This window comes from Callionymus lyra, chromosome 2 (genome assembly GCF_982586985.1).
Source record: "Callionymus lyra chromosome 2, fCalLyr1.hap1.1, whole genome shotgun sequence".
NCBI classification, from domain to species: Eukaryota; Metazoa; Chordata; class Actinopteri; order Syngnathiformes; family Callionymidae; genus Callionymus; species Callionymus lyra.
In genome coordinates, this window is record NC_141819.1 from 862,907 (window position 1) to 875,514 (window position 12,608).

Here is a 12,608-nt window from a genome sequence, read left to right on the forward strand (position 1 = left end):
CAACAGTTACACTCCTGTATCACACACATCAACAGTTACACTCCTGTATCACACACATCAACAGTTACACTCCTGTATCACACACATCAACAGTTACACTCCTGTATCACACACATCAACAGTTACACTCCTGTATCACACACATCAACAGTTACACTCCTGTACCACACACATCAACAGTTACACTCCTGTACCACACACATCAACAGTTACACTCCTGTATCACACACATCAACAGTTGCACTCCTGTACCACACACATCAACAGTTACACTCCTGTACCACACACATCAACAGTTACACTCCTGTACCACACACATCAACAGTTACACTCCTGTATCACACACATCAACAGTTACACTCCTGTACCACACACATCAACAGTTACACTCCTGTACCACACACATCAACAGTTACACTCCTGTACCACACACATCAACAGTTACACTCCTGTACCACACACATCAACAGTTACACTCCTGTACCACACACATCAACAGTTACACTCCTGTATCACACACATCAACAGTTACACTCCTGTACCACACACATCAACAGTTACACTCCTGTACCACACACATCAACAGTTACACTCCTGTATCACACACATCAACAGTTACACTCCTGTATCACACACATCAACAGTTACACTCCTGTACCACACACATCAACAGTTACACTCCTGTATCACACACATCAACAGTTACACTCCTGTACCACACACATCAACAGTTACACTCCTGTATCACACACATCAACAGTTACACTCCTGTATCACACACATCAACAGTTACACTCCTGTATCACACACATCAACAGTTACACTCCTGTACCACACACATCAACAGTTACACTCCTGTACCATACACATCAACAGTTACACTCCTGTACCACACACATCAACAGTTACACTCCTGTACCACACACATCAACAGTTACACTCCTGTATCACACACATCAACAGTTACACTCCTGTACCACACACATCAACAGTTACACTCCTGTATCACACACATCAACAGTTACACTCCTGTACCATACACATCAACAGTTACACTCCTGTACCACACACATCAACAGTTACACTCCTGTACCACACACATCAACAGTTACACTCCTGTACCACACACATCAACAGTTACACTCCTGTATCACACACATCAACAGTTACACTCCTGTACCACACACATCAACAGTTACACTCCTGTACCACACACATCAACAGTTACACTCCTGTATCACACACATCAACAGTTACACTCCTGTATCACACACATCAACAGTTACACTCCTGTACCACACACATCAACAGTTACACTCCTGTACCACACACATCAACAGTTACACTCCTGTATCACACACATCAACAGTTACACTCCTGTATCACACACATCAACAGTTACACTCCTGTATCACACACATCAACAGTTACACTCCTGTACCACACACATCAACAGTTACACTCCTGTATCACACACATCAACAGTTACACTCCTGTACCACACACATCAACAGTTACACTCCTGTACCACACACATCAACAGTTACACTCCTGTATCACACACATCAACAGTTACACTCCTGTATCACACACATCAACAGTTACACTCCTGTATCACACACATCAACAGTTACACTCCTGTACCACACACATCAACAGTTACACTCCTGTACCACACACATCAACAGTTACACTCCTGTATCACACACATCAACAGTTACACTCCTGTATCACACACATCAACAGTTACACTCCTGTACCACACACATCAACAGTTACACTCCTGTACCACACACATCAACAGTTACACTCCTGTATCACATACATCAACAGTTACACTCCTGTACCACACACATCAACAGTTACACTCCTGTACCACACACATCAACAGTTACACTCCTGTATCACACACATCAACAGTTACACTCCTGTATCACACACATCAACAGTTACACTCCTGTACCACACACATCAACAGTTACACTCCTGTACCACACACATCAACAGTTACACTCCTGTACCACACACATCAACAGTTACACTCCTGTATCACACACATCAACAGTTACACTCCTGTATCACACACATCAACAGTTACACTCCTGTACCACACACATCAACAGTTACACTCCTGTATCACACACATCAACAGTTACACTCCTGTACCACACACATCAACAGTTACACTCCTGTACCACACACATCAACAGTTACACTCCTGTACCACACACATCAACAGTTACACTCCTGTATCACACACATCAACAGTTACACTCCTGTACCACACACATCAACAGTTACACTCCTGTATCACACACATCAACAGTTACACTCCTGTATCACACACATCAACAGTTACACTCCTGTACCACACACATCAACAGTTACACTCCTGTACCACACACATCAACAGTTACACTCCTGTATCACACACATCAACAGTTACACTCCTGTATCACACACATCAACAGTTACACTCCTGTACCACACACATCAACAGTTACACTCCTGTACCACACACATCAACAGTTACACTCCTGTACCACACACATCAACAGTTACACTCCTGTATCACACACATCAACAGTTACACTCCTGTATCACACACATCAACAGTTACACTCCTGTACCACACACATCAACAGTTACACTCCTGTATCACACACATCAACAGTTACACTCCTGTATCACACACATCAACAGTTACACTCCTGTATCACACACATCAACAGTTACACTCCTGTATCACACACATCAACAGTTACACTCCTGTACCACACACATCAACAGTTACACTCCTGTATCACACACATCAACAGTTACACTCCTGTACCACACACATCAACAGTTACACTCCTGTATCACACACATCAACAGTTACACTCCTGTACCACACACATCAACAGTTACACTCCTGTATCACACACATCAACAGTTACACTCCTGTATCACACACATCAACAGTTACACTCCTGTACCACACACATCAACAGTTACACTCCTGTACCACACACATCAACAGTTACACTCCTGTACCACACACATCAACAGTTACACTCCTGTATCACACACATCAACAGTTACACTCCTGTATCACACACATCAACAGTTACACTCCTGTACCACACACATCAACAGTTACACTCCTGTATCACACACATCAACAGTTACACTCCTGTATCACACACATCAACAGTTACACTCCTGTATCACACACATCAACAGTTACACTCCTGTACCACACACATCAACAGTTACACTCCTGTACCACACACATCAACAGTTACACTCCTGTATCACACACATCAACAGTTACACTCCTGTACCACACACATCAACAGTTACACTCCTGTATCACACACATCAACAGTTGCACTCCTGTACCACACACATCCATCAACAGTTACACTCTTATCCCACATCAACAGTTAAACTCCTGTACCCACACACATCAACAGTTACACTCCTGTACACACACATCAACAGTTACACTCCTGTATCCACACACATCAACAGTTACACTCCTGTATCACACACATCAACAGTTACACTCCTGTATCACACACATCAACAGTTACACTCCTGTACTCACACACATCAACAGTTACACTCCTGTACCACACACACAACATTTACACTCCTGTATCACACACATCAACAGTTACACTCCTGTATCACACACATCAACAGTTACACTCCTGTATCACACACATCACAGTTACACTCCTGTATCCACACACATCAACAGTTACACTCCTGTATCACACACATCAACAGTTACACTCCTGTACCACACACATCAACAGTTACACTCCTGTATCACACACATCAACAGTTACACTCCTGTATCACACACATCAACAGTTACACTCCTGTATCACACACATCAACAGTTACACTCCTGTATCACACACATCAACAGTTACACTCCTGTACCACACACATCAACAGTTACACTCCTGTATCACACACATCAACAGTTACACTCCTGTATCACACACATCAACAGTTACACTCCTGTATCACACACATCAACAGTTACACTCCTGTACCACACACATCAACAGTTACACTCCTGTACCACACACATCAACAGTTACACTCCTGTATCACACACATCAACAGTTACACTCCTGTATCACACACATCAACAGTTACACTCCTGTATCACACACATCAACAGTTACACTCCTGTATCACACACATCAACAGTTACACTCCTGTACCACACACATCAACAGTTACACTCCTGTATCACACACATCAACAGTTACACTCCTGTATCACACACATCAACAGTTACACTCCTGTATCACACACATCAACAGTTACACTCCTGTATCACACACATCAACAGTTACACTCCTGTATCACACACATCAACAGTTACACTCCTGTATCACACACATCAACAGTTACACTCCTGTATCACACACATCAACAGTTACACTCCTGTATCACACACATCAACAGTTACACTCCTGTATCACACACATCAACAGTTACACTCCTGTATCACACACATCAACAGTTACACTCCTGTATCACACACATCAACAGTTACACTCCTGTATCACACACATCAACAGTTACACTCCTGTATCACACACATCAACAGTTACACTCCTGTATCACACACATCAACAGTTACACTCCTGTATCACACACATCAACAGTTACACTCCTGTATCACACACATCAACAGTTACACTCCTGTATCACACACATCAACAGTTACACTCCTGTATCACACACATCAACAGTTACACTCCTGTATCACACACATCAACAGTTACACTCCTGTATCACACACATCAACAGTTACACTCCTGTATCACACACATCAACAGTTACACTCCTGTATCACACACATCAACAGTTACACTCCTGTATCACACACATCAACAGTTACACTCCTGTATCACACACATCAACAGTTACACTCCTGTACCACACACATCAACAGTTACACTCCTGTATCACACACATCAACAGTTACACTCCTGTATCACACACATCAACAGTTACACTCCTGTACCACACACATCAACAGTTACACTCCTGTATCACACACATCAACAGTTACACTCCTGTACCACACACATCAACAGTTACACTCCTGTACCACACACATCAACAGTTACACTCCTGTATCACACACATCAACAGTTACACTCCTGTATCACACACATCAACAGTTACACTCCTGTATCACACACATCAACAGTTACACTCCTGTATCACACACATCAACAGTTACACTCCTGTATCACACACATCAACAGTTACACTCCTGTATCACACACATCAACAGTTACACTCACCGATCACGATGCCTCCTATGGCTCCAGCCCTCTGCACCTGGCGAGCCTTCTCTGCGAACATACACTGTCCTCTGTGCATCAGAGCGATACGACCCTGAACGTACTCAGTGTTGGTGATGATGCTGCAGCCGCTGTAGGGTTCAGCCATCGTCACGGAGCCTCTGACCTGAACACACGTCCATACACGTTCATACAAGTACATACAAGTACATGTCCATACACGTTCATACACGTTCATACAAGTACATGTCCATACACGTTCATACAAGTACATACAAGTACATGTCCATACACGTTCATACACGTTCATACAAGTACATGTCCATACACGTTCATACACGTTCATACAAGTACATGTCCATACACGTTCATACAAGTACATACAAGTACACGTTCATACAAGTACATGTTCATACAAGTACACGTTCATACAAGTACATACAAGTACATGTTCATACACGTTCATAAACGTACATGTTCATACACATTCATACAAGTACAAGTTCATACAGGTACACATTCATACACGTTCATACAAGTACATGATCATAAACGTTCATACAAGTACATGTTCATACACGTTCATACAAGGACACATTTATACACGTTCATACAAGTACATGTTCATACACGTTCATACAAGTTCATACAAGTACACGTTCATACAAGGAAACGTTCATACAAGTACATGTTCATACACGTTCATACAAGGACACATTTATACACGTTAATACAAGTACATGTTCATACACGTTCATAGAAGGACACGTTTATAGACGTTCATACAAGTACATGTTCATAAATGTTCATATAGTTCATACAAGTTCATACAAGTACACGTTCATACAAGGACACATTCAAAGACGTTCATACAAGTACATGTTCATACACGTTCATACAAGGACACATTCATAGACGTTCATACAAGTACATGTTCATACACGTTCATACAAGGACACATTTATACACGTTAATACAAGTACATGTTCATACACGTTCATACAAGGACACGTTTATAGACGTTCATACAAGTACATGTTCATAAATGTTCATACACGTTCATACAAGTTCATACACGTACACGTTCATACAAGAACATACAAGTATATATATATACAAAAAAATATAAAGTTATATAAAGTTGATTTTATTGATTATTACTTCAATCACTTCTATGAGATAAAGTACAAATATAGGAATAAACATATTTTTGTTCCAATAAAGATCAACTCCATAGAAAGAGCATCAAGTGTCACTCACCCCAGTAGAACTCTTGGACAGGTCGGTGCCGAACTGGGCCGGGCCTGCGGTCAGAACCACTCGTCCGAAGAAAGGGTGCGAGACGATCTGCACGGCTCGTGGAGGAAGCTGCTCCTTCTGCTGCTGGCTGGACAACTCCATCATGTCCTGCATGAAGCGAACGCCGTCCTCTGCAGCGACTGCACTCACCGCCTGAAGGCCACAGGAGCAAACGTGACCCCTGACCCCTGACCCACGACACCGTCGTCACAACTCCTCATGTACCTGAGTGGCGTGCTGGACCAGCTGGACTCTGCCGTCCTTCAGGTGGATCAGACTGACGCCCATCCTCCTCAGCAGCTCCAGGTGCTCAGGGTTGTTGGCCATGAAGTCCTGGGCCCTCAGAGGTGGAGCTCCTAGACCAGGCTCTCTGGGGAGGAGCGATGACGAGTGTGAGACTTGAGGATCAGGTCCAGACGGACACGGGTACCTGAAGGCAGCAGGACGAGGGCAGCTCTTGTCCACAGCACTCCTGATAGGTTCTCTCAGGTGACGAGGGAAGGCCGGGTCAGGAAAGAGCAGCCGAGTGTTCGGACAAGTCCAGTCGAAGTTTGAGTCGTCGAGGTCTTCTGTGGTCTGTTTCAAATCAATGTTCTTCACTTCCTTTGTGAATGTAGGCTTGCAGTTCATCTCTACATACAAGTGTAATCAAACTAGTTCAACTACAATCAAACTAGTTCAACTACAATCAAACTAGTTCAACTACAATCCAACTAGTTAAACTACAATCAAACTAGTTAAACTGTAATCAAACAATTTAAACTGTAATCAAACTATTTAAACTACAATCAAACAATTTAAACTGTAATCAAACAATTTAAACTATAATCAAACTATTTAAACTACAATCAAACAATTTAAACTATAATCAAACTATTTAAACTATAATCAAACAATTTAAACTGTAATCAAACTATTTAAACTACAATCAAACTATTTAAACTATAATCAAACAATTTAAACTATAATCAAACTATTTAAACTACAATCAAACAATTTAAACTATAATCAAACTATTTAAACTACAATCAAACAATTTAAACTATAATCAAACTATTTAAACTACAATCAAACAATTTAAACTATAATCAAACAATTTAAACTATAATCAAACTATTTAAACTACAATCAAACAATTTAAACTATAATCAAACTATTTAAACTACAATCAAACAATTTAAACTATAATCAAACAATTTAAACTGTAATCAAACTATTTAAACTAAAATCAAACTAGTTAAACTACAATCAAACTATTTAAACTACAATCAAACAATTTAAACTGTAATCAAACAATTTAAACTGTAATCAAACAATTTAAACTACAATCAAACTATTTAAACTACAATCAAACTATTTAAACTATAATCAAACAATTTAAACTAAAATCAAACTAGTTAAACTATAATCAAACAATTTAAACTACAATCAAACTATTTAAACTACAATCAAACTATTTAAACTATAATCAAACAATTTAAACTACAATCAAACTATTTAAACTATAATCAAACTATTTAAACTACAATCAAACTATTTAAACTACAATCAAACTATTTAAACTACAATCAAACTATTTAAACTACAATCAAACTATTTAAACTACAATCAAACAATTTAAACTGTAATCAAACAATTTAAACTGTAATCAAACTATTTAAACTATAATCAAACTATTTAAAATACAATCAAACTATTTAAACTACAATCAAACTATTTAAACTACAATCAAACTATTTAAACTACAATCAAACAATTTAAACTACAATCAAACAATTTAAACTGTAATCAAACAATTTAAACTATAATCAAACTATTTAAACTGTAATCAAACAATTTAAACTACAATCAAACTATTTAAACTACAATCAAACTATTTAAACTACAATCAAACAATTTAAACTGTAATCAAACTATTTAAACTACAATCAAACTATTTAAACTATAATCAAACAATTTAAACTGTAATCAAACAATTTAAACTACAATCAAACAATTTAAACTACAATCAAACAATTTAAACTGTAATCAAACTATTTAAACTACAATCAAACAATTTAAACTACAATCAAACTATTTAAACTACAATCAAACTATTTAAACTACAATCAAACAATTTAAACTGTAATCAAACTATTTAAACTACAATCAAACAATTTAAACTAAAATCAAACTATTTAAACTATAATTAAACAATTTAAACTATAATCAAACAATTTAAACTACAATCAAACGATTTAAACTACGATCAAACGATTTAAACTACAATCAAACTATTTAAACTACAATCAACCAATTTAAACTACAATCAAACTATTTAAACTACAATCAACCAATTTAAACTACAATCAAACTACTTAAACTACAATCAAACAAGTTGAACTACAATCAAACTATTTAAACTACAATCAAACTATTTAAACTACAATCAAACTATTTAAACTACAATCAAACTATTTAAACTACAATCAAACTATGTAAACTACAATCAAACAAGTTAAACTACAATCAAACTATTTAAACTACAATCAAACAAGTTAAACTACAATCAAACAAGTTAAACTACAATCAAACAATCTAAACTACAATCAAACAATTTAAACTACAATCAAACAAGTTAAACTACAATCAAACAAGTTAAACTACAATCAAACAATCTAAACTACAATCAAACTATTTAAACTACAATCAAACAAGTTAAACTACAATCAAACAATTTAAACTACAATCAAACAAGTTAAACTACAATCAAACAAGTTAAACTACAATCAAACAATCTAAACTACAATCAAACAATTTAAACTACAATCAAACAAGTTAAACTACAATCAAACAATCTAAACTACAATCAAACAATTTAAACTACAATCAAACAAGTTAAACTACTATCAAACAAGTTAAACTACAATCAAACAAGTTAAACTACAATCAAACAATCTAAACTACAATCAAACAAGTTAAACTACAATCAAACAATTTAAACTACAATCAAACAATTTAAACTACAATCAAACAAGTTAAACTACAATCAAACAAGTTAAACTACAATCAAACAAGTTAAACTACAATCAAACAATCTAAACTACAATCAAACAATCTAAACTACAATCAAACAATTTAAACTACTATCAAACAAGTTAAACTACAATCAAACAAGTTAAACTACAATCAAACAATCTAAACTACAATCAAACAATCTAAACTACAATCAAACAATTTAAACTACAATCAAACAAGTTAAACTACAATCAAACAAGTTAAACTACAATCAAACAATCTAAACTACAATCAAACAATTTAAACTACTATCAAACAAGTTAAACTACAATCAAACAAGTTAAACTACAATCAAACAATCTAAACTACAATCAAACAATCTAAACTACATCAAGTTACCGTGACGTTGGACGGGGAGGACGAGTGAGGAGCCGTGGACAGGGACAGAGGCAGCAGGTGAGCTTCAGTGGTGAAGATATAATCCTCCACATCAAAAGGAAGATCTTCCACATCCGTGAACAGCAGGAACAGGTACTTGAACATCTCCGCGAGGAAGAACGAGTCCATCCTGACGAAAACATGATCTTAACTCCAGTAGCTTCTCAATCCTTCTCGTCAGCAACACTTCTCAAGTCTCACCGGTCCTCGTGACTTCCTGTGCGCACGTCCTTCATCGCGGCGAAGCCACACGGAACCCGAGCGAAGCGGTTGAGGTTGTCCATGATGGTGCGACCCGCCTCCAGGTAGTACGGATCTCCAGTGGCCTGAACAGGGGAGTCACGGTGACCAACGAGGAACCACGATACATCGACTCTTTCACAAGGTGTGTTGAGATGTTGCTGTGGACTGATCACCTTGTAGAGGAAGTACGTGCTCTCGGCGAACTCCGGTCTGAGCGGGTGCTGAGCCCAGTGGACCCTGAAGTCAGTGGTGAAGGCCTGAGGACAGAAGAAGGTCAACGAGTCCATCCACGTGATCGTCAGACTTCAGTACCTCTGGAAGGAAGTTGTGTTTCTTGGTGACCTGGTACAACATCTCATGAGTCTCGATGGCTGGACGGATGTCTCCCTTCAACACCTGTGTGACAGAACAAGTGTGAGGTTCTCACCTGTAGTTCCATCAGGTCAACACAAGAACAAGTGTCAGGTTCTCACCTGTAGTTCCATCAGGTCAACACAAGAACAAACTAGTTTATAAAGTGTCAGGTTCTCACCTGTAGTTCCATCAGGTCAACACCAGAACAAACTAGTTTATAAAGTGTCAGGTTCTCACCTGTAGTTCCATCATGTCAACACCAGAACAAACTAGTTTATAAAGTGTCAGGTTCTCACCTTTAGTTCCATCATGTCAACACCAGAACAAACTAGTTTATAAAGTGTCAGGTTCTCACCTGTAGTTCCATCAGGTCAACACCAGAACAAACTAGTTTATAAAGTGTCAGGTTCTCACCTTTAGTTCCATCATGTCAACACCAGAACAAACTAGTTTATAAAGTGTCAGGTTCTCACCTTTAGTTCCATCATGTCAACACCAGAACAAACTAGTTAATAAAGTGTCAGGTTCTCACCTGTAGTTCCATCAGGTCAACACCAGAACAAACTAGTTTATAAAGTGTCAGGTTCTCACCTGTAGTTCCATCAGGTCAACACAAGAACAAGTGTCAGGTTCTCACCTGTAGTTCCATCAGGTCAACACCAGAACAAACTAGTTTATAAAGTGTCAGGTTCTCACCTGTAGTTCCATCAGGTCAACACAAGAACAAGTGTCAGGTTCTCACCTGTAGTTCCATCAGGTCAACACCAGAACAAACTAGTTTATAAAGTGTCAGGTTCTCACCTTTAGTTCCATCATGTCAACACCAGAACAAACTAGTTTATAAAGTGTCAGGTTCTCACCTTTAGTTCCATCATGTCAACACCAGAACAAACTAGTTTATAAAGTGTCAGGTTCTCACCTGTAGTTCCATCAGGTCAACACCAGAACAAACTAGTTTATAAAGTGTCAGGTTCTCACCTGTAGTTCCATCAGGTCAACACAAGAACAAGTGTCAGGTTCTCACCTGTAGTTCCATCATGTCAACACCAGAACAAACTAGTTTATAAAGTGTCAGGTTCTCACCTGTAGTTCCATCAGGTCAACACCAGAACAAACTAGTTCATAAAGTGTCAGGTTCTCACCTGTAGTTCCATCATGTCAACACCAGAACAAACTAGTTTATAAAGTGTCAGGTTCTCACCTGTAGTTCCATCATGTCAACACCAGAACAAACTAGTTCATAAAGTGTCAGGTTCTCACCTGTAGTTCCATCATGTCAACACCAGAACAAACTAGTTTATAAAGTGTCAGGTTCTCACCTGTAGTTCCATCAGGTCAACACCAGAACAAACTAGTTCATAAAGTGTCAGGTTCTCACCTGTAGTTCCATCATGTCAACACCAGAACAAACTAGTTTATATAGTGTCAGGTTCTCACCTGTAGTTCCATCATGTCAACACCAGAACAAACTAGTTTATATAGTGTCAGGTTCTCACCTGTAGTTCCATCAGGTCAACACCTGAACAAGTGTCAGGTTCTCACCTGTAGTTCCATCATGTCAACACCAGAACAAACTAGTTTATAAAGTGTCAGGTTCTCACCTGTAGTTCCATCAGGTCAACACCAGAACAAACTAGTTTATAAAGTGTCAGGTTCTCACCTGTAGTTCCATCAGGTCAACACAAGAACAAGTGTCAGGTTCTCACCTGTAGTTCCATCAGGTCAACACCAGAACAAACTAGTTTATAAAGTGTCAGGTTCTCACCTTTAGTTCCATCATGTCAACACCAGAACAAACTAGTTTATAAAGTGTCAGGTTCTCACCTGTAGTTCCATCAGGTCAACACCAGAACAAACTAGTTTATAAAGTGTCAGGTTCTCACCTGTAGTTCCATCAGGTCAACACAAGAACAAGTGTCAGGTTCTCACCTGTAGTTCCATCATGTCAACACC

General features: G+C 38.6%; 1 protein-coding gene across 2 annotated transcripts in view; it reads right to left on the reverse strand.

The window, feature by feature from the left end:
- edem3 (ER degradation enhancer, mannosidase alpha-like 3) overlaps nucleotides 1–12,608 on the reverse strand; it is a 37,224-nt gene that overhangs the window by 12,537 nt on the left and 12,079 nt on the right. For both annotated transcript variants that reach the window (XM_087783162.1, XM_087783163.1), the window contains exons 11-18: nucleotides 10,614–10,697; nucleotides 10,475–10,558; nucleotides 10,260–10,384; nucleotides 10,020–10,188; nucleotides 7,054–7,199; nucleotides 6,849–6,993; nucleotides 6,585–6,776; nucleotides 5,325–5,490 (exon numbers count right to left, since the gene is read on the reverse strand). In XM_087783162.1, the coding sequence (XP_087639288.1) occupies nucleotides 5,325–5,490; nucleotides 6,585–6,776; nucleotides 6,849–6,993; nucleotides 7,054–7,199; nucleotides 10,020–10,188; nucleotides 10,260–10,384; nucleotides 10,475–10,558; nucleotides 10,614–10,697 (1,111 nt within the window). The remainder of the gene's footprint in view (nucleotides 1–5,324; nucleotides 5,491–6,584; nucleotides 6,777–6,848; nucleotides 6,994–7,053; nucleotides 7,200–10,019; nucleotides 10,189–10,259; nucleotides 10,385–10,474; nucleotides 10,559–10,613; nucleotides 10,698–12,608) is intronic.